Source organism: Triticum urartu, chromosome 7 (genome assembly GCF_003073215.2).
Source record: "Triticum urartu cultivar G1812 chromosome 7, Tu2.1, whole genome shotgun sequence".
Classification (NCBI taxonomy): domain Eukaryota; kingdom Viridiplantae; phylum Streptophyta; class Magnoliopsida; order Poales; family Poaceae; genus Triticum; species Triticum urartu.
Window position 1 is genome coordinate 440,202,186 of NC_053028.1, and position 19,859 is coordinate 440,222,044.

At 46.2% G+C, this 19,859-nt stretch overlaps 1 protein-coding gene across 1 annotated transcript; it reads left to right on the forward strand.

The window, feature by feature from the left end:
- Positions 1–4,291: 4,291 nt before the first annotated feature.
- LOC125523349 (DEAD-box ATP-dependent RNA helicase 27-like) lies at positions 4,292–6,593 on the forward strand. Its single transcript, XM_048688395.1, has 8 exons — positions 4,292–4,423; positions 4,509–4,616; positions 4,683–4,817; positions 4,911–4,952; positions 5,046–5,150; positions 5,231–5,299; positions 5,378–5,503; positions 5,738–6,593. The coding sequence occupies exons 1-8, from the start codon at positions 4,292–4,294 to the stop codon at positions 5,882–5,884; spliced, it is 864 nt and encodes a 287-aa protein (XP_048544352.1). The 3' UTR covers positions 5,885–6,593.
- The last annotated feature ends 13,266 nt before the right edge of the window (positions 6,594–19,859 follow it).

A 19,859-nucleotide genomic window follows, 5' to 3' on the forward strand; every position in this document is an offset into this window, starting at 1 on the left:
GTGAAGGCTGAGCATCAAAAGCCAGCAGGATTGTTACAGCCTATGCCGATACCTGAATGGAAGTGGGATAAACTTGGCATGGATTTTATCACCGGATTACCCAGGACCAAATCAGGATACGATTCTATATGGGTAGTAGTTGATCGCTTGACCAAAGTAGCTCACTTTATCCTAGTGAAAACCATATATACAAGTGTGAAGTTGGCCAAGATATATATGACCAGGATCGTATGTCTGCATGGAGTTCCGAGGACCACCGTATTAGATATAGGGACACAGTTTACTTCAAAGTTTTGGCATCAGCTGCACCAAACTTTGGGGACAGGGTTGGAGTTTAGTACATCATTCCACCCGTAGAGAGATGGACAGTCCGAGAGAGTCAACCAGATTCTGGAGGATATGTTGAGAGCATGTGCGCTATATTATGGATCTAGTTGGGATGACAATTTGCCCTACGCGGAGTTCTCATACAACAACAGCTACCAAGCCAGTTTGAAGATGGCACCGTTCAAAGCCCTATACGGATAAAGGTGCAGAACACCGTTGATGTGGGATGAAGTCGGAGACCGACAATTGTTTGGACCAGATCTGATCAAAGAGTCTGAAGAGAAAGTTAAGTTGATCAGAGATAGACTGAAGATAGCTCAGTCCAGGCAGAAGAGTTATGCAGATTCGAAACGCAAGGAAATAACCTATGAAATTGGAGATAGAGCATATCTGCGAGTGTCACCCCTGCGAGGAGTGAAACGTTTTGGAGTTAAGGGAAAGTTAGCACCGAGATTTGTAGGGTCGTATCGAATTTTGAAACGTATGGGAGAAGTTGCCTACAAGTTGGAGTTACCTGAAGGACTGTCAGGAGTTCATGATGTATTTCATGTTTCACAGCTGAAGAAGTGTCATGCTGAGATGGCTGATATACCGTTAAGAGATACAGTACCCTTGGATGCGATTCAGTTGGACGGTGATTTGACCTATGAGGAGAAGCTAGTCAGGATTCTCGAATTTGCTAGCCGAGTCACCCGCAACAAGGTTATCAAGTTTTGCAAAGTTCAGTGAAGCCACCATACCGAGGATGAAGCCACCTGGGAACGAGGGGATGATCTTCGCAAAGACCACCCACACCTATTCTCTAGCCAACCCGAATCTCGAGGGCGAGATTCATCTTAAGGAGGGTAGGTTTGTAACATCCCAAATTTTCAATTTGGAATGTTATACATAGATCATTCATGCATATCATATTTTATTGCATTTCGTTTTGCGATCCTCGAAATCCTAAGCAACTCAAGGACCCTCGGAGAGAGTTGGGATTTCCCAGTTTTCATATTTGAGTTTTATCAAATATTGAAACTAGGATTTTGGTTTTAATTATTTTTCCCTTCGAAAATATTTCATATTAAAATACATGAGAGGAGATAATATGACTTCTCCAAAATAAATGAAATATTGAAAGAAAATATTAAAATCAAATATTTGTTTTTATTCAGAGTTTATTGCTATTTTATTTGAATTGGAAAAATTGTACGTTTTTCAAAGTTGCATTTTAGGGCTAACAAAATGTTCACCTTGTTCTAAATATTTTATTTAGACGGTGAAAATTTGTTTTAGCATTTTATTTTATTTTCTAGAATTTTTTTTTAGTTTCGGCGGAATTATTTTTAAAAAAACGCGCAGTGGCTAGCTGGGCCGAAGCCCAGCCGCCGGCCGCTTCCCCGCGCCGCCGTCTCCCTCCTAGAGACCGCGCGCCGCCGCCGCCGACTCGGAACGGAGTCTGAGCCGGACTCCTCCTCCCCGCCGCCTTGCCCCCTCCTCCAAGCCGCCCCCTCCCCTCTTTAAATACCCCCGGACCCCCCCCCCCAGCCACCACCACCAACCCCGCCGCCCGACCGCAGCCGTCGCCGCCTCCCTCGCCGCGCCGCCGCACGTCGCCCCGCCTCGCGGCCGCCCCGCCGCCGCAGCCCCGCCTCGCCGGAGGTAACGCGCCGTTGCCGCCGCCGGTTTTTTTTAAAACCGATCCAGTTTTTTTAGAAACCCTAGTTCGTTTTTCTTGATCGGTTCACCGATTTTTCTCGGTTTAGTTACTTTGCGGACGTTCGTCCGTATGTTTGTTTTAACGAACGGAGTTTACTCGTTAGTAACAGACAACGAACGCTCGTTCGTTAGCCTGTTTGTCAGTTTTCTTTTTCTCGGATTTTCCGCGATTATTTTCAATCGCGATTTCTGATCCGATTTTCGTTTTAGTTTATCTTTTCGCTCGTTTGTCGGAATCAGGCGATTCAAGCGCCTAGATCTTCGTCTCGAAACCCTCTTTCCGTTTAACCAACTTGAACGAGTTTTTGCTACTGTAAAATTTGACCTTAGTCCAGATTAGTAAACAGATCTTGTTTCTTTCGCCGTTTGAGTTTCGTTGCTCCGTTTGATTTGATTCTTTTCGCAAACCGGAGTTCTTAAGTTGAACTTTCTGGTTAGATTTTCTTATTTGAGATTTACTCGTGTTTCTTTGCTTGATTGCTATGTATGCTTTTGTTTGTTTGCGATAGAACACTCGGAGTATGAAGTGTGCTACTACGAATCCCTAGGCTTTGCGGATCATCAGCAAGGCAAGTAACACTTTGATCATACCCCTCTATCATCCAGTTTTTATGCATTAGTTCCAATCCTCAAACATTGCATGGTTAGGATGTGATTAATATGTGGGTTGGGAAGTAGTTGATGAGGTAGAACCTATTGCCCTGTTATATTCAAACCCTTGGGAGTTACTTCTACGTATTGTTTATATTGCTATGCTATGCTCGTAGACGTGGTTTGGGTGAGTGAAATTCATGACAGATGTGAGATTGTTAATTAATGGTTTAACTTAAGGTGGCAACTTGAATACACATCTGGGTGGATTGTTTGTTGGGCGCCTGGGGAATCCAGTGTTGTCCTAGGATATCCCGGAGTACACGTGTGATAATCCTATGGTCCGCCACCCAGGCTCAAAGGGAACTGAGATATTTTCATGCTAGAAACTTCCGTGTGCAGCCACAAGCTATTATGGGCTCTAGTATAGTTGAGTAAGTTGCGTGAAGCTCCCGAAGAGGTGGATCAGCAGGTAGTGGGATGTAGGTTTGGTACGGTCTGTTCGGAGTTAGGACTTAATGCTTCTGAAAGGCTGTGTCTCGGTCATCCGTTTCTCAAACACCCTGTACTGCGAGAAATCCAACGAAGGAGATCGGGTCTTGTGGGGAAAAGTGCGCAAACCTTTGCAGAGTGTATAAACTAATCATGGTTAGCCGTGTCCCCAGTTATGGACATCTTGAGTATCTAGTACTTGGAGTATCCTAAGTATCTCATCACACTAAATTAATATTGTTGGGTTGTTAATTACTTTAATTGGAATTGAGTTGAAGGAACCTTCTCAATGATGTTTCAACTACCATGATAGTTAAATAAAATATATTTCTTTGTTGTAGGGGAAAATTGGCTTTTCGCAAAAACTATAACCATAGAGCTTTCCACCAGCCAAATATGCATGTAGTGATAGCATTATTCTATTCTTGCTCTACTGTGTTATCTTGCCAGCATATTCCATGTGCTGACCTGTTTTCGGGCTGCAACGTATTATGTTGCAGACTTTTCAGACGAGGAGTAAGGTTCGTTAGGTCGTTACCGTGCAGCTCAGCTATGTCGTTGGAGTTGATGGACTCACTTTATCTTCCAAGCCTTCTGCTGTTATCGTATTAGATGGCATTAAGCCATATTTACTGCAATAAGTTCTCTTTTGAGACATTCGATGTAATAAGTGTGTGATTGCTACTCTGTTATAAATCCTCGAGTACTGTGTGTGTCAGTATTACCGAGCCAGAGATGACACTGAAGCACAGAGACTTGGCCGTTTGAGGTCGGGTCGCTACATCATACCTCTGAATACGTCGTAGGGAAAATAACAAATTTCTCATCGTGAGTGTGAGAGAAAGCGAGAGAGGGGGAGAGAAAGGAGAAAGGGAGAGAGAGAGAGACGTCTTAGGATTAACCATATTCTAACACGTTTTGGTTTGGGTGAACACTAAGGCCACCGCTGACGAGGGTGAGAAGAAGGATAAGCGGCAACACAAATATGATGCATCGCTAAAATAAAGGAGACGGACCTATTGTGGTCTTAAGTGATAGTTGTTCGGTTAAAAGCGTGTGTTGTGTTTTTTCTCCCGTTGCAACGCACGAACTCTTTTGCAATATTTCCCCGTGTCGTCAGACTATCATAACAGCGAAGCCCCACCCCACGACACCAGAAACCCTAAAACGGAACTCCGACATGTCGCCCGCAGCCGCATCCATGGGCTCCGCAGAACGATCGACGGAGTCGCAGCAAACGGTATACGGTACCGCTGTCACCGTGGAAAACGGGCAGGAGATGCAGGAGCCGGCGGAGCAGGAGACCTGCAGGGTATCGCATCGCATATATAGCTGTTCGACTCTTTTTTTGAGAATTAGGAAACACCTTTGCGCAAATAACACCGATGCTTTGACAGAGACAGGCTAATCTTGAAGGCTTGCAGCTGGGATACAGTGTGGTTCCTAGCGAGAAGAGGTTCATGGTTCTACACGCTTTCCTGAAGAGGAAACAGTCTAGCAAGAAGGTCATGGTGCTGTTCTCATCGCGCAGTTCAGTCAAGTTCCACGCGCACCTTCTGAATTTTCTTCAGATAGAGTGTGCTGATATCCACGAGAAACAAGAGCAGCACGACCGAACCGCAACGTTCTCCGCCTTCTGCACGGCAGAGAAGGGTGTCTTGTTATGCACTAATGTGGCAGCACGTGGACTTGATCTTCCTGATGTGGTGAGGTTTTGACTGGCAGTGTATCTTTAATTGAGTGCGACCAAAATATTTTTCCGGGTACTGATCTAATGATGATATATGGCCTTGTTTTAGGATTATATTGTGCAATACGATCCTCCGGCAGATGAACCAGAGGTACGTACGTTGATGATCTGAATTTGACTTGCAGGAGTTCCTCTCATATTTGGACCTGTGGATTGTGCTAAGCTATTCGAATTTGACTTTCAGGATTACATTCATCATGTTGGACATACTGCACCTGGTGATAAAGGAAAAGCAGCTGTATTGTTATTCTTACTGCCCCAAGAATTAGAGTTCCTTATCTCCCTGAGGGTAATCAATTCTGCACCGAGATAATATGGCATTTCTTCCCCTCTGAAGTTAGCGAAATCACATATTTAGTGTGCCTGCAGGCAGCCAACATTTATCTCACAGAACACCAGTTTAACAACAAGAATGTGCCAAATCTGCAAGCACATTTTGTAAGTGTATCTTTTACCACACTTGAGTGTTCCAATCCACACTTGAGTGTATCTTTTACAACTCAATTTGTTGAGCAGGAGAAAATCGTTGGCGAGAACTACTTCCTGCATCAGTCAGCTCAACAAGCCTACAGATCCTACATTCTAGCATACAACTCACACACCATGAAAGACATCTTTAATGTTCATGGTCTCAGTTTGAAGGTAAAATGCTTGTCGATCTCTTTTGCGGGATCTATATATTTTTCATTTGGCCGTTTTACAATTTCAATTGTTCTACCTAGCATGTAGAAGCACACTTGTCTTTTTCTTATTTTTTGGTGAGCATCTCTCGGAAGTACTCGCTGATATTATTTTCATCACCCCCAAGTTGGAGTTTGGGACTTGACAGAAAAAGACAAGAAAAAGACTAATGTCCAGTTCATTATAATTTGGCAGGACGTAGCTGCATCATTCTGCTTTAGGAACCCTCCAAAAGTGGATATTGGCCTGGAGGGCAGAGCTATGAAGAAAGTAGGTTATAACAGGGGCGTTGATTCGAGAGAGAGGCGAAAGAGGCGTCGCATCAGTGCTGCAGATCCTTAATTATAACTGACAATTTGCAAGATTCCAGAGAGGGTCAGATTTTCGCGGTGGTTTAAGATGTCGGAGGTGATAACAGCAGAGCTTTGAACTCACTTGGCTCTGTACAATTTTGCTAGACGGCTTGATATTATGGCATCAGAGTTGTAGTGCGGTTTACCTGTTGAATCTTACTATGTAAGCTTAATCCTTCTTTGCTCTACTAATTTTACTACGGAGGAGTCCAAAATTGAGGGAGAAAACTCAGCTTAGAAATATTTACAACAACAGCATCTTGATTCCTGAGCCTACCACTGACAAAGCAGGGGTGAGCTGACGCGGACTACGTGTGATTCCAGTCAGGCGATTACAACCTGTGTATACAACATAGGTAAGAGGAGCTGATGAACTAAGCGGGGGCGCAGGCGATGCAGGCCAGGTAGAAGAAGACGGCGGAGGCGCCGTCGCCCTGCTCGCCGCCGCCTGCGCCTGCCAAGTAGCTCCGCTTGAATCTCCCCCGTTCTCCGGCCTCGCTGCACCGCAGCATCCTCCTCTTGATCGCCGCGATGGCGTCTCCACCACCTTGCCTCCTTGTCCTCCTCCTCGTCGCCGCCGTCTCCCTCTTGGTCCCCTCCGTGGTGGCGGCAGCCTCGTCACCTTCGTCGTGTGTAAGCCTATGCACCATCTCGATCTACGTGTGTGGAGTCTATTTGCTGAGCGCCTCACTCTGTCGCTGTTCGCCGGGAACGAGACCGCAAGGCGCTCCTTTTATAAGCGGGCGGCCAGAGGGTCGCGTCGTGCGTGCATCCGTTTTTGGCCGCTGTGTGCATTGCATCTTGGCCAGACACGTGACATGTAACACTCCCAGTGATTCCCGTAAATTGGTCTTAAGCTTATCTTCATGGATTCATGAGTGAACAGCCGGCCTTTGAGTGCAAGTTGTCGGGAACTCGATCAGAATGCTTCTGCGTTTGTCTCGCCAATGCCTGCTCGGCGCTTGCGTGCGTGCATCTGGTTTTGACGCGTGAATTTGTGCCAATTCCGATCCATCTGCTGGAATCCATTGGATCTGTTCATCCTTAAATGATGCGCGTGTACGCTTCACCGATTTGAATACGCTGTGGTGGGCTTCAGTTATCGAGGCAAGCCGTCCTGAATCCATTTTTACATGTGGGAAGCTGACAGTTAAGCTAGCACAGTGTTGACCTCGAGAGAATTAAAGATGGGATATTGTTAAGCTCACGTAATACGCTTGCTGCTGCTGCGACCAGATGGGAATCGATGACAAGATGCGATCGCGATTCAGAGCGCCGACCGTGGCTTTACGCAGGCGGCAGTCATTAACATGAGCTGCAGCCTGCAGGAGCGAGCAACAGAGCATCCGAGAGAGAACATCTCATCCCGGTGTCGGGGTGGCATCCGAGGCTCAGAATTCGGGCTTTCGATTCTTGGAATAGAATCGGCCGTCTACTCATCGGAACCTCGGTCGTAATGCTCCTGCGTTTGTCCTGCCTGCTGCGTGCTTGCGGTGCGTGTGTCCGGTTTGGAGCACGCCTGAATTTGTGCCAATTCTGGGATCCATTGGATCGGTTCATCTGGAAATGCTGTGCTCGTACGCTTGACCGATTTGAGTATGCTATATCATTGCTTCCTTTCTTTTGTTTGAGTGCTAGTATATAGTATCATTGCTATGGTAGGCTTCAGTTATCGAGGCATATGGATCGAAGAGTGGCAGAGAGTCCGACAGTTAAACTGGTTGGTAATCACTGTGTTGTGTTCACCTTGAGATTCACGTATACTACTTTCAATCTTAGCCTCTGTTGTGCTAGCTGATTCGATCGACACTCTTCCTTGATCTGGACGTAACACGTCGAATGCGTGCCCATGACGTCAAAGCCTATTTAGCTTCTCCCCGTGCATGTACCCATTCTCCAGAGAATTAACGGCTGGGGTACGTCTCTGGGCACAAAACAGTCGAACACGTACATGGTACGACGACGAGGCCTGCACCTCGCATGCCATGCCATTGAACATGGATCATGGATCTACGATCGGGCCTCAGATCCAAGTGCACGCGCCGGCCGTGGCTGCAGTAACAGTCATTAAACATGAATCAGGTGCACGCCGCAGCGCCTGCGTCTGGCGGCAAAGGCATCCGAGGAGAGATCCGGAATGTGGCCGGTGGAATTTCCTCGAATTCGAGGAAGAACTCTACAGAGAGCTCAAGGACATGGTTGGTTGCTCGCAGAACACCCAGGAGGTAGCTAGACTGAATTTGGTCCATTTGGATACATGCATGATCGGCTGGTCCTGCATGGCACGCTTGTCAAAGCAGCTCAGAGCCTGGTTCTATAGAAACGACTGAATCGACCGACTTTAGCAGGCTAGACTCAAGCAGAAGACACGTGGTTGTATGTGCAGAAACGAGTGAAAGACTGTGCATTTGTTTCCCGGAGGCATGCTATAAATCCTCTCACCGCTCGCTCTCCCCTACCTACACTATCACTCTCTCTTTCTCTCATCGACAGCTCAGCAACCATCGGCGGTGGGAAGATCTAGACAGCGACTATCCGCAAGCGCTTCATCATCACTTCGTCAACAGCAGTAAGCCCTTCCCTGCCCAATGTATGCTTTGCTAGGCCTGAACTTAGGCTTTGATTTAGGGTTTGATAGGGCTTTGGTCTGGGTTAGATTTGGGGACTAGAACAGTTCAATTTGGGGGTAGATCAATTGATTAGGTGGTAGGTCAATGTGATCTTCATTGTTGTGCACCTCATGTATCAGGGTGATCATTGGTATGATGGTTGGTTCTACACATTGTAGTTCTAATCCTTGTACTAGCCATCCCCTTCTGCATGACAATGTGCAGTGAAGACCATCACCATTGTAGTTCTGATTCATTTGTAATATGCTTACGCATATGTTCTTCATTGCAGTGCTCTACTGACAAGTTGGTCCTCGATAATGCTACCGAGCACGGCTTCTCCAAGGGCGAGGACGTAGCGGAAGGCAACGCCTCCAAGAGGCGTCGGGGGAGGTCGCCGAATGTCGACCACTTCCATAAAGACGCAGATCCAACCCACTTCCGCTAGGGAGCACCTTGATCTTCTTCATATCCGCAATACCTTTAGGGAGCACCTGGGCACCATCCCAAGAGAGATCACTCTCAGGACAAACTGGCTGCTCCTAGATGGTCAGGCTCCAAGATGTCAATGAGGTCCATGAGCACCCTCAAACTTTTAGTCCTCAAACACCTCGGCAAACCTTAACTCCGCAAATTTGAGTAGTTAAGAAAACATGAACCTAACCGAACTCTCGAACTTAACTCCTACAACGAGCTACACCCCACATGGAAGTCTCTCTCCCTCTTCTTCCTTCGAGGTGACCAACTACGCCTTCCCGTCACTAGATGATTTCCATGAGATAGTTAGGTCCAAGGATAGATGCTCTGCAAAAGTAATGTGATAGAGATTCACCGTGCGCGGCGTAAGTGTGCGACTAGAGAATCTTGAGGGAACCTTTTGCTAACAACTCCTTTCGAATGCTCAAAATTAAGAGCTGACAGATGCCTTTCCTAAAAACTTTGAGCAGCTAAGAAACTAGGAGTTCGACAAACCCGCAGCCATGAGCCCCCACGCTCCTGCGACACGCTACTCCGGCGCCCGCAGCCTCCCTCGCCGCTGCCACCGCGGATTCTGTCGCCCCTGCTTCCCCGCCGAACGCCCCCTCAACCTCGCCCTCCCCTCGGTTCCCTCCGAGGTTCCCGTGCCCGCGGTTTCAGTGCCCGGATCTGGTCGCTTCCATTTTTCCTCAGCTGGTCGAGGTCAGCCTAGATCTGCGGTCCCGGGCAGCCCCTGCAATCCCTGCGGTCGCCAGGGGCACATCCGAGGTTGCGGAGCTGCCCCGTGGAGTAAGCTTTGCCATTAATGCTGATGTGTTAGAACACACGCCGCCTCCCCCAATTCATGGCGCACACAGGCCATGCCTTAAATCGGTTCCAGCGGCTTCATTCAAGACCGGCATTCGGCGTGCAAGCTGGTGCTCTCCCTCAAGCCCTGCGCCGTCAGAGGAGAATTCAAGGCAGGTCACTTCTGCTCTTGAATGGCATTTGGTGCGCCCGGCGTACTCGTGGCGTGAAGGCCGCTCCAACAACCGGAATTCAATTCGCAGAGCTGCATCCTCCTATTCCCCTCCCCAGCGGCCGAAGGATTTCGTCAAGCTCCAGGACCGTGAGTGCCATCGCTGCCTCCTCAAAGGCCACTACAAAGTGGACTGCCGTAACCCACTCACCTGCCGTCGTTGTAGAAGATTTGGGCATAGGGAGATGGGCTGCACCAATGACCCGTCACCCTCCCCTCTGTCCCCTGCGTCGACGCCTTGCTCTGCTTCGTCTTCGACGGCTTCACCACGCCCTGCATCGCCTGCTTCGACGCCGTCGTCGTGCGTTATGGCTAGGCAGGAGCCTCGCGTTGGTGATCCATCGCTGCGTCCTGAGGAGGGCCGCGTGACCATCGTCTCCACCCCGGAGATGGATTCCCATGCAGCGACTTTGGCGTCCCTGGGTGCACTTATCTGGCTCGGGGGAACAAGACCGGCGGTGAGCGCTGCGGAGATCAAGGAAGCCATCGACGTGCAGTTCGGGATCGGAGATGTCAAGGTTGTCCCCCACTATCCTGAAGATTTCTTCGCTTTGTTCGACTATCAACACCAACGGGACAAGGTCATAGCAGAGAGGCGCTTCCGCCACAACAACCTCGACCTGCACTCCACCAACTGGCGCCTTGACGCTCACGCCGACGTGGTCCGAGCAAACTACCATGTTCATCTCTACATCGAGAGCATCCCCCTGAGTGCATGGTTTGACGCAGTGGCGGCTCAAGTGCTCGGGCCGGATACCTTCCTTCACTACTTCGACATCGCTATGCTGCGGCAGGAGGACGCCTCTTGTCTCAAGCTGCAGGCTTGGTCGGCGAACCCATCGGCTATCCCCAAGGTGTAGCTCGTGACCATCCCTCTGCGGGTGGCCACCGAAGTGGGCGAAGCTCCATCCTCGGCCATTGGGCACTCTAGCATTTGTCATCGTGCCATAGTGCATCTGGACCTGCTGGAGAACTACACTCCCGACGCTGCTGGCAACATCCCCCGTCGCCCACGCCCGGACCCCTACACCTGGATCTATGGTGTGGTGGATGGAGAGGCCAGACCGAGGGACCACCAAGAACCACCACCAAGACGCCACGATGACGATGATCGACGTCGACGGGATGATGATCGTGAGATGACAGGCGCGGGCATGACATTGACAGGCCGCGATCCTCCTCCTGGCGGGGTCTCTTCCGCAGTCGTTCGCGGCCTCCTAAACGCCGAGATGATGGGCGTCGTGATGACCACAGCGCTGACCGTGGGTGTGACGACCGTGGCCATGATGGCCGGCGCCGGGTGTTTGCTTCTTCCTGGGAAGGCTCAGCTGACGGGAGCAGGTCAGTGAGCTGTGGACACTCACTACCGCCCTCCCCACGGACTACCTCCAGCGATGTCATTGAGATCAACACCTCAGGGTGTGGTCTAGGTTGGCTCTGCGGTGCTACAAGCATAATCACCAAGATCCAAGCCTCCCTGACACTTGATGAGGGGCATGGCATGGTGATGGAGGCCCCTGCCATGCTTAATTATGTGCCTGGTGAGAAGAATGTTGCTGCCACACCTGAGGGTGTGCTGGCCACCCCAACTCCCTTGCAAGTCAAGCCATATGTAGTCCTGGAAACACCATCTCCACTACACCTTGAAGTTGTGCCTGAAGACAACAACAAATGCAACAAGTATGAACTGCCATAAGGCCATGTTTCTCCTCCTGCTCAAACTAAAGATGTGCCAGTTTTGCTTGTAGATGAAGATGAAGATAACTACAACTACAGATCAGATCATACGCCAGTCCATGATGTTTCCTTGGTCCAGCCCGAAGATGAAGTTGAAGAAAGGGAGAATGTGTTGACACCAGATTTTGGCACGGTCAAGAACTTAATTAATATCGCCTCAAATGGAGAAGTGATCTACATAAAAAAGTTCCGTATTGTCGATATGAACATCTTTGAAGTTCGCGCCATCGCCATCCGATCTCATCTCGAAGGCCAAAGTTGTGTTTGAAATACTGAGATTTTGTATTCAGAACAATATTCGGCTAATTACGCCCCCAAGACTGCCCCGTATGGAAAAATGATCTACATGGATTGTCTTCGTCTCGTCGAAATGATCGATTTTGATATAAAAATCGTTCCAGTCCGAGTTCGTATGCAAAAGTTAGAGCCATCGGAATGCAGCTTTGTCACGAGGCAGAAAGTGGCGCGCCCCACTAGACACCGTGTCTGATAGGTAGTGCGAATAATAGCTTGTTTTGCGCGAGGTAGCACAAATAATAGCCTGTTTTGCGCGAGCGGTTTAACTCTCAAAATGACCTCTGATCAAAAAAACGTTCAACATGAAAGTTGTTTGCCTCGTCGAAATGGTCAAGATTGCTTTTGGGCTCGTTTTCATCCGAGGTCGTTTACCACCACAAAAAAAACCTCAAGGTGCAGCCAGTTTAAACCGAACAGTTTTGGAAAGTTCGGACAAAACTAATTCGAATTTGACTAGGGTTTTGGACGTGAATCCAAGCATTTTCCTTGCATGGGAATTCCAGTCGCCTCTTATATACCTAAGGGGTGACGGCCGATTGAACAACAACACACAATCACAAAAACCCATCTACAAACTTTCATCTCCTACCCTAGTTTTCTGTTTCTCGTTCATCGATGTTCTTTGCTTCGGAGAGCTTCGATCTACGAAGCCCTAGGGGCGGGCGAACCAACCTAGGGCAGCCCATCACCGCCGTGCGTCCAGACGGGGTCTCTCCCGGCCGCATGGGGTTTCGGGTCTTCAAAAGAGCTCGCAGGATTGTCTTGCGTATCGCGCTTCCGGTGAGCCTCCTTCGGCGACGTGTCCTGCGTATCACGCTCGACGCGGAGGGTACATGGTGATGTGTTCGTGTGCGAACACAGTTTTTGGCGACTCCGCTGGGGATCAAAGAGCAATCATCATCATCCATCATCGTCGATCTTCCCAAGCCATTTGAAGTGGATGCCGATATCATCATCAAGCCCAATTTTGAGGAATTATTGGCAGAGCATCGCTGAGCTTTTAAGGAGTACAAGAAGGCGCGTGAAGAAAAGGATATGCAGGAGTTCCTTGCTAAGTTCAAAAAGGATCGCCAAGGCAACATCACTTCAATTAAAGAAATCAAGTTTCCTCCTCCTCACAATGAGCAAGTAGAACCGGTTGTAAGCAAAATATTCTCTCCTGGAAAGTCGGTTGAAATTACTACTCTTATTGCTCAGAATAATGATCTTATTTACCAAGCTATCATGGACAATAATACTGCTCGAAATAATACTCCTCAATCATATAATGGTAGTGGTAGTATGTCTGCTAGTGTTGAAAACTTTAGTCCAACTTTACCTATTTCATCGGCGCCGCCCGTGCCGTTGAATTCTTATCCCAGACAGACAAACCAACTTGTTGCTCCACCCTTTAATCCTGCCATGAACATACCAAGTTCAGTGAATCCAACTGCATTGCTAGGTTATGGTTCGGCAAGTCCAAGTGGATTGCTGCCGAACTATGGTACAACATACACACCACCATCTCTTTCGACTAGCACTGTACCAACTATTAGAAATCATATTCACCATGATCCACAACCACACGCAGCGTCACTCAATACGAGTGATATTTCGGCTAATGTCAAAGAGGAAATGTCCAGGGTGTTCCGAGAGCATTGTGGGATTGAACTACCTAAACCACGAATTTCTAGGAAACCATATCTAGAAATTTTTTATGCCGTGCCATGTCCTCCCGGATATAAAGTTCTAGATTTTGTTAAATTTAGTGGAGAGGGAACAAAGACTATATGGGAGCATGTTAGTCAATACTTGGCACAATTAGGTGAGGCAAGTTCACGAGACGAGTGGGAAGTACGTTATTTTTCTTTATCTTTAACTGGTACTGCTTTCTCGTGGTTTTCTGCATTACCACCCGATTCTATTACTACATGGTTTCAGTTAGAGCAAAAGTTTCATGATCACTTCTACAGTGGTGACAATGAGCTTAAACTATCCCATCTTACATCGATTAAGCAAAAGCATGATGAATCGGTCTCCGATTATGTCAAAAGATTTAAGGATACAAAAAACCGGTGTTATAGTTTGGTGATAACCGAGAGAGATTTGGCTGATCTTGTGCTTAGTGGTTTGAGAACTCACATTAGAGAAAGGCTAGAAGGATATGAGTTTTTAAATATCAACCAAGTCTTGCAAAGGGCTTTGGCTCAAGAAAGCCGAAGCAAATATCTTAAAAGGTGCATAGATATAAAACTGATCATCCCAAGGTGAATATGGTTGAGTATGATAGTGACCACTCGAACGATGCGGGTGATATTTATGCTGCTGAATTTGTTTGGCCATCTAAGGCCAAACCGTTTACTTGCAATGATTTAAAGCCGATTGATAAGAATCATGATGAAGAGATGAAATTTACTTTCAACATTGCTAAGTGTGATAAAATATTTGATGCTTTGTTGCAAGCCAAGATTATTATAATATCTCATACTTTACCGCCATTCGAAGAGCTGAAACGGCGTGCTTATTGCAAGTATCATAATTCTTTTTCTCATGCTACTAATGATTGTAATGTTTTTCGACGACGGATACAATCGGCCATTAATGACGGACGATTGAATTTTTCTGAGATGCAAGTTGATAAGCAACATTTCCCAATGAACACCATGGATTTGGAGGGGAATAAGATGTTAATTCGGCCCAACATAGCTGAATCAGCTAATAAAAATAATATTGTCATTGGTGAGCCGAGGAAAAATAAGGAGAGCGACAAGGTCCTGGGGAGACAAGTTGTGCTTGACAAGCAACCCGGTGGCAAGGAGGTAATCAAGATCACCATCAAGAATCCTACACTCGGGGGGGGGGGGGGGGCAACCACAAGTGCAGGAGAACACTCATGTCAAATTTGTTAAGCCCAAGAGTCCATAGGGTGGCAAGTGGAAGACGAATGAAGCTAAAGTGCAGCGCAAGAGAATCAAGCCAACTTTTGATATGCTGTTGTCCAAGTATGCCAATCAAGCGGCCGGTTCTAGCTCTAACTGGTCATCAAATTTGAAGCGCTCAAGATCACCTATGAGGGAAGAATCTCAGCATCATGCGAGTCCATATGGGTCATGGCACCAGGACCATGGATGGTGCCGTCCCCCTATGTGCCATACTACATGGGAGGCTTCAATGGAGGATGGGGGCAGCCCCCAATGGCCCCTTATGCTTTTCATCCCGGTTGGGCAGAACCAAGGAGGTATGTTCCTGAGAGGCTTTCTTATCCCACACGAGGCCGTTTCAACAATGGTGTCAATCAGCCAATGCAAGATAATCAAAAAAGGGTCTGCAGGCAAGTGTGGTGTGCCAAATCACCAAGTGCTGAAATTCCAGAGCCTAGCAAGCAAAAGGAGAAGAATGCTAGTGGTGAAACTATTATGATAGGCACTAAAGAATTAATAATCAAAGAGCCGATTATTGTTGATAATCCGGGTGATTCTAATAAAGATGTGGCTGCGGTCCAGCAAGGCCCCATGGCTAATGATCATGAAGCTAGCACAAGCAAGGCCAAGTCGAGGGATCCAAAATATACTCAGCCTAAGTGGTGTCCTTCCGGCCTGACCAAGGCGCAAAAAAGGAGATTGCAGCGCATGAGGAGTCATGAGAAGGAGGAACAAGAAGCAGAAAAGCTAAGGGATAAATTATTCAATGAAAGACGTCCCATGGTACCCCCAAAACAAGTGTGGAGGCCAAAGCAAAAGGAAAACATAGCAGCTTCTGCATTGATCATAGCAACACCTATACCACCAACGGAGGACGATGTGGCTACTATTACATTGTCCACTTTGCCTAGTACTTCCTCTTCCCTTGAAGATATTTCGGAGTCAGTGGACATGCTTGCGGAAGGAGATGAAATGCTTGATTATGAGTCTACACCAGTTCATGAATGTATGGACATTAATATGGTGTATTACTTACCCGCTGAATTTCGTGCTATAGATGAAGAAGGGGAAGTAGCTCAGCTACACTTTGGTCCTAAAAATGCTATATTCAAGAAGCCAAAAGAACCAGTGATGCACTTGAAGCCATTGTTCCTTAAAGGTCATATTAATGGATCGTCGGTTGCTAGAATGCTTGTCGATGGTGGTGTTGTGGTGAATCTTATGCCACATTCGGTCTTCAAAAAATTGGGGCTGCGTGATGAAGAGTTAATAAAGACCAACATGGTGCTTAATGGATTTGAAGGCAAAGAGAAAACTGAAGCCAAAGGTGTAATGTATGTGGAGCTTATGGTGGGAAGCAAAACTTTGGCTACCGCATTCTTTGTCACCGAGGTGCAAGTAACTACAGTGTGATATTAGGCCGTGATTGGGTTCATGCAAACCAATGCGTGCCATCGACTATGCACCAGTTTTTAATTCAATGGGTTGATGATGAAGTAGAAGTCATTCATGCGGATAATTTGGCTTGTGTTGCTTTGGCCGATGCATCGGTGGATCGGCAACATCCCAATGCTACTTGCTTGACGGGGCGCGACTTATCAGAATATGATTTTCTTAGCGCCACAAAAGTGGTTTCGTTCCCATTTCTTTAAAGACGGTTGGCAATAATCGGCTCCAAGGTATGATGTATTTAAATAGATCCTAACTCAGAGTGGTTACAAAAGCACCTTGTAGAATATCGGTCCAATGAGAACGATATGTATGAGCCCATAGAAGAGTTAGATGATCTGGATAAATTAGGACAATGTTTTACATCGGCCAATCCATTAGAAGAGATAGATATAGGAGATGGTTCAATTCCTAGGCCGACATTTGTAAACGAAAATTTAAGAGACGATCATAAGGCTAAGTTGATCGAGCTATTGAAAGAATATGTTTGTTGCTTTGCATGGGAATATCATGAGATGCCAGGTTTAAGCCGAGAGCTAGTGGAGCATCGGTTACCTATAAAGGCCAGTTTTAGACCATACAAGCAATCGGACAAAAAGTTTAATCCAAAAACGTATGACCGGATCAAGGAAGAGATCGATGGTTTGCTTAAAGCTAACTTTATTAGACCTTGCAGGTATGCCGAGTAGATTTCTAACATTGTGCCAGTAGAGAAGAAAGGCTCTGGCAAGTTGAGGGTCTACATTGATTTCAGAGATTTGAATAGAGCTACACCTAAAGATGAGTATCCCATGCCAATAGCCGATATGCTTATTAATGATGCTTCTGGACATAAGGTCATTAGCTTTCTTGATGGTAATGCGGGGTATAATCAGATTTTTATGGCCGAAGAGGACATGTCCAAAACGGCTTTCGATGCCCCGGTTTATTTGAGTGGACGGTGATGACCTTTGGATTAAAGAATGTCGGCGCCACGTATCAAAGGGCTATGAATTTAATTTTTCATGATTTACTTGGTGTTATATGATACATCTTCGTCGTATCTAATTTTCCAAACACTTTTACCCTTGTTTTGGACTCTAACTTGCATGATTTGAATGGAACTAACTCGGACTGGCACTGTTTTCAGCAGAATTGCCATGGTGTTATTTATGTGCAGAAACAAAAGTTCTCGGAATGACCTGAAACTTCACGGAGATTATTTTTGTAAATAATAAAAAATACTGGCAAAAGATCAAGACCAGGGGGCCCACACCCTAGCCACGAGGGTGGGGGCGTGCCTGGCCCCCTGGGCGCGCCCCCCTACCTTGTGGGCCCCCTGGAGCTCCTCCAACCTCAAATCCAACTCTATATATTCGTGTTCGGAGAGAGAAAAAATCAGAGAGAAATATTCATCGCGTTTTACGATACAGAGCCGCCGCCAAGCCCTAAACTCTCTCGGGAGGGCTGATCTGGAGTCCGTTCGGGGCTCCAGAGAGGGGAATCCGTCGCCATCGTCATCATCAACCATCCTCCATCACCAATTTCATAATGCTCATCGCCGTGCGTGAGTAATTCCATCGTAGGCTTGCTGGACGGTGATGGGTTGGATGAGATTTATCATGTAATCGAGTTAGTTTTGTTAGGGTTTGATCCCTAGTATCCACTATGTTCTGAGATTGATGTTGCTATGACTTTGCTATGCTTAATGCTTGTCACTAGGGCCCGAGTGCCATGATTTCAGATCTGAACCTATTATGTTTTCATGAATATATGTGAGTTCTTGATCCTATCTTGCAAGTCTATAGTCACCTACTATGTGTTATGATCCGGCAACCCCGAAGTGACAATAATCGGGACCACTTCTGGTGATGACTGTAGTTTGAGGAGTTCATGTATTCACTATGTGTTAATGCTTTGGTCCGGTACTCTATTAAAAGGAGGCCTTAATATCCCTTAGTTTCCACTAGGATCCCGCTGCCACGGGAGGGTAGGACAAAAGATGTCATGCAAGTTCTTTTCCATAAGCACGTATGACTGTATTCGGAATACATGCCTACATTACATTGATGAATTGGAGCTAGTTCTGTGTCACCCTAGGTTATGACTGTTACATGATGAACCACATCCGGCATAATTCTCTATCACCGATCCATTGCCTACGAGCTTTCCATATATTGTTCTTCGCTTATTTACTTTTCCGTTGCTATTGTTACAATCACTACAAAATACCAAAAACATTACTTTTGCTATCATTACCTTTTGCTATTATTACCACTACTATCATATTACTTTGCTACTAAATACTTTGCTGCAGATATTAAGTTTCCAGGTGTGGTTGAATTGACAACTCAGCTGCTAATACTTGAGAATATTCTTTGGCTCCCCTTGTGTTGAATCAATAAATTTGGGTTGAATACTCTACCCTCGAAAACTGTTGCGATCCCCTATACTTGTGGGTTATCAAGACTATTTTCTGGCGCTGTTGCCGGGGAGCATAGCTCTATTCTTTGAGTCACTTGGGATTTATACCTGCTTATCATTATGAAGAACTTGAGAGATCCAAAAACCAAGATTTATCCCTCAACTATGAGGGGAGTTAAGGAACTGCCATCTAGCTCTGCACTTGATTCACCCTCTATTTTGAGTAAGCTTGCGACACCTAAACCCGCTTCTGCTATTGATTCTGATATGTCGCATATTATTGATGATGCCACTTCTGCTATGCATGATACTTATGATGAAACTACTTCTATGCTTGATACTACTGTGCCACTTGGTGAATTTCTTGATGAACAACTTGCTAGGGCTAGAGAGAATGAAATTACTGAAACTAATAATACTGATGAAAGTGATTATGAAGGCTCTCCTAATAAATATGAATTACTTGTTGTGCCTGAGGGCTATGTTATGGATGAAGAAACTAAAAGAGACTTTCTTGCTTGCAATGATAGAAGTGATCTTAAGAAATTATTAGCTAAGCTTAAACAAAAAACTCTGAATGCTAGAATGAAATATGATCCTGCTTATGCTACTTCACCTATCTTTGTTACTAATAAGGATTATGAATTCTCTATCGATCCTGATATAATTACTTTGGTTGAATCTGGTCCTTTTTATGGCTATGAATCTGAAACTGTTGTGGCACATCTTACTAAATTAAATGATATAGCTACCCTGTTCACTAATGATGAGAGAACTCGCTACTTTTATATCCTTAAAATATTCCCATTCTCATTAAAGGGTGATGCTAAGATATGGTTTAATTCTCTTGATCCTGGTTGTGTGCGTAGTCCCCATGATATGATTTATTACTTCTCTGCTAAATATTTCCCTGCTCATAAGAAACAAGCTGCCTTAAGGGATATATATAATTTTGTGAAATTGAAGAAGAGAGACTCCCACAAGCTTGGTGGGAGGCTTCTCCAATTACTTAATGCTTTGCCTGATCACCCTCTTAAGAAAAATGAAATACTTGATATCATTTATAATGGACCA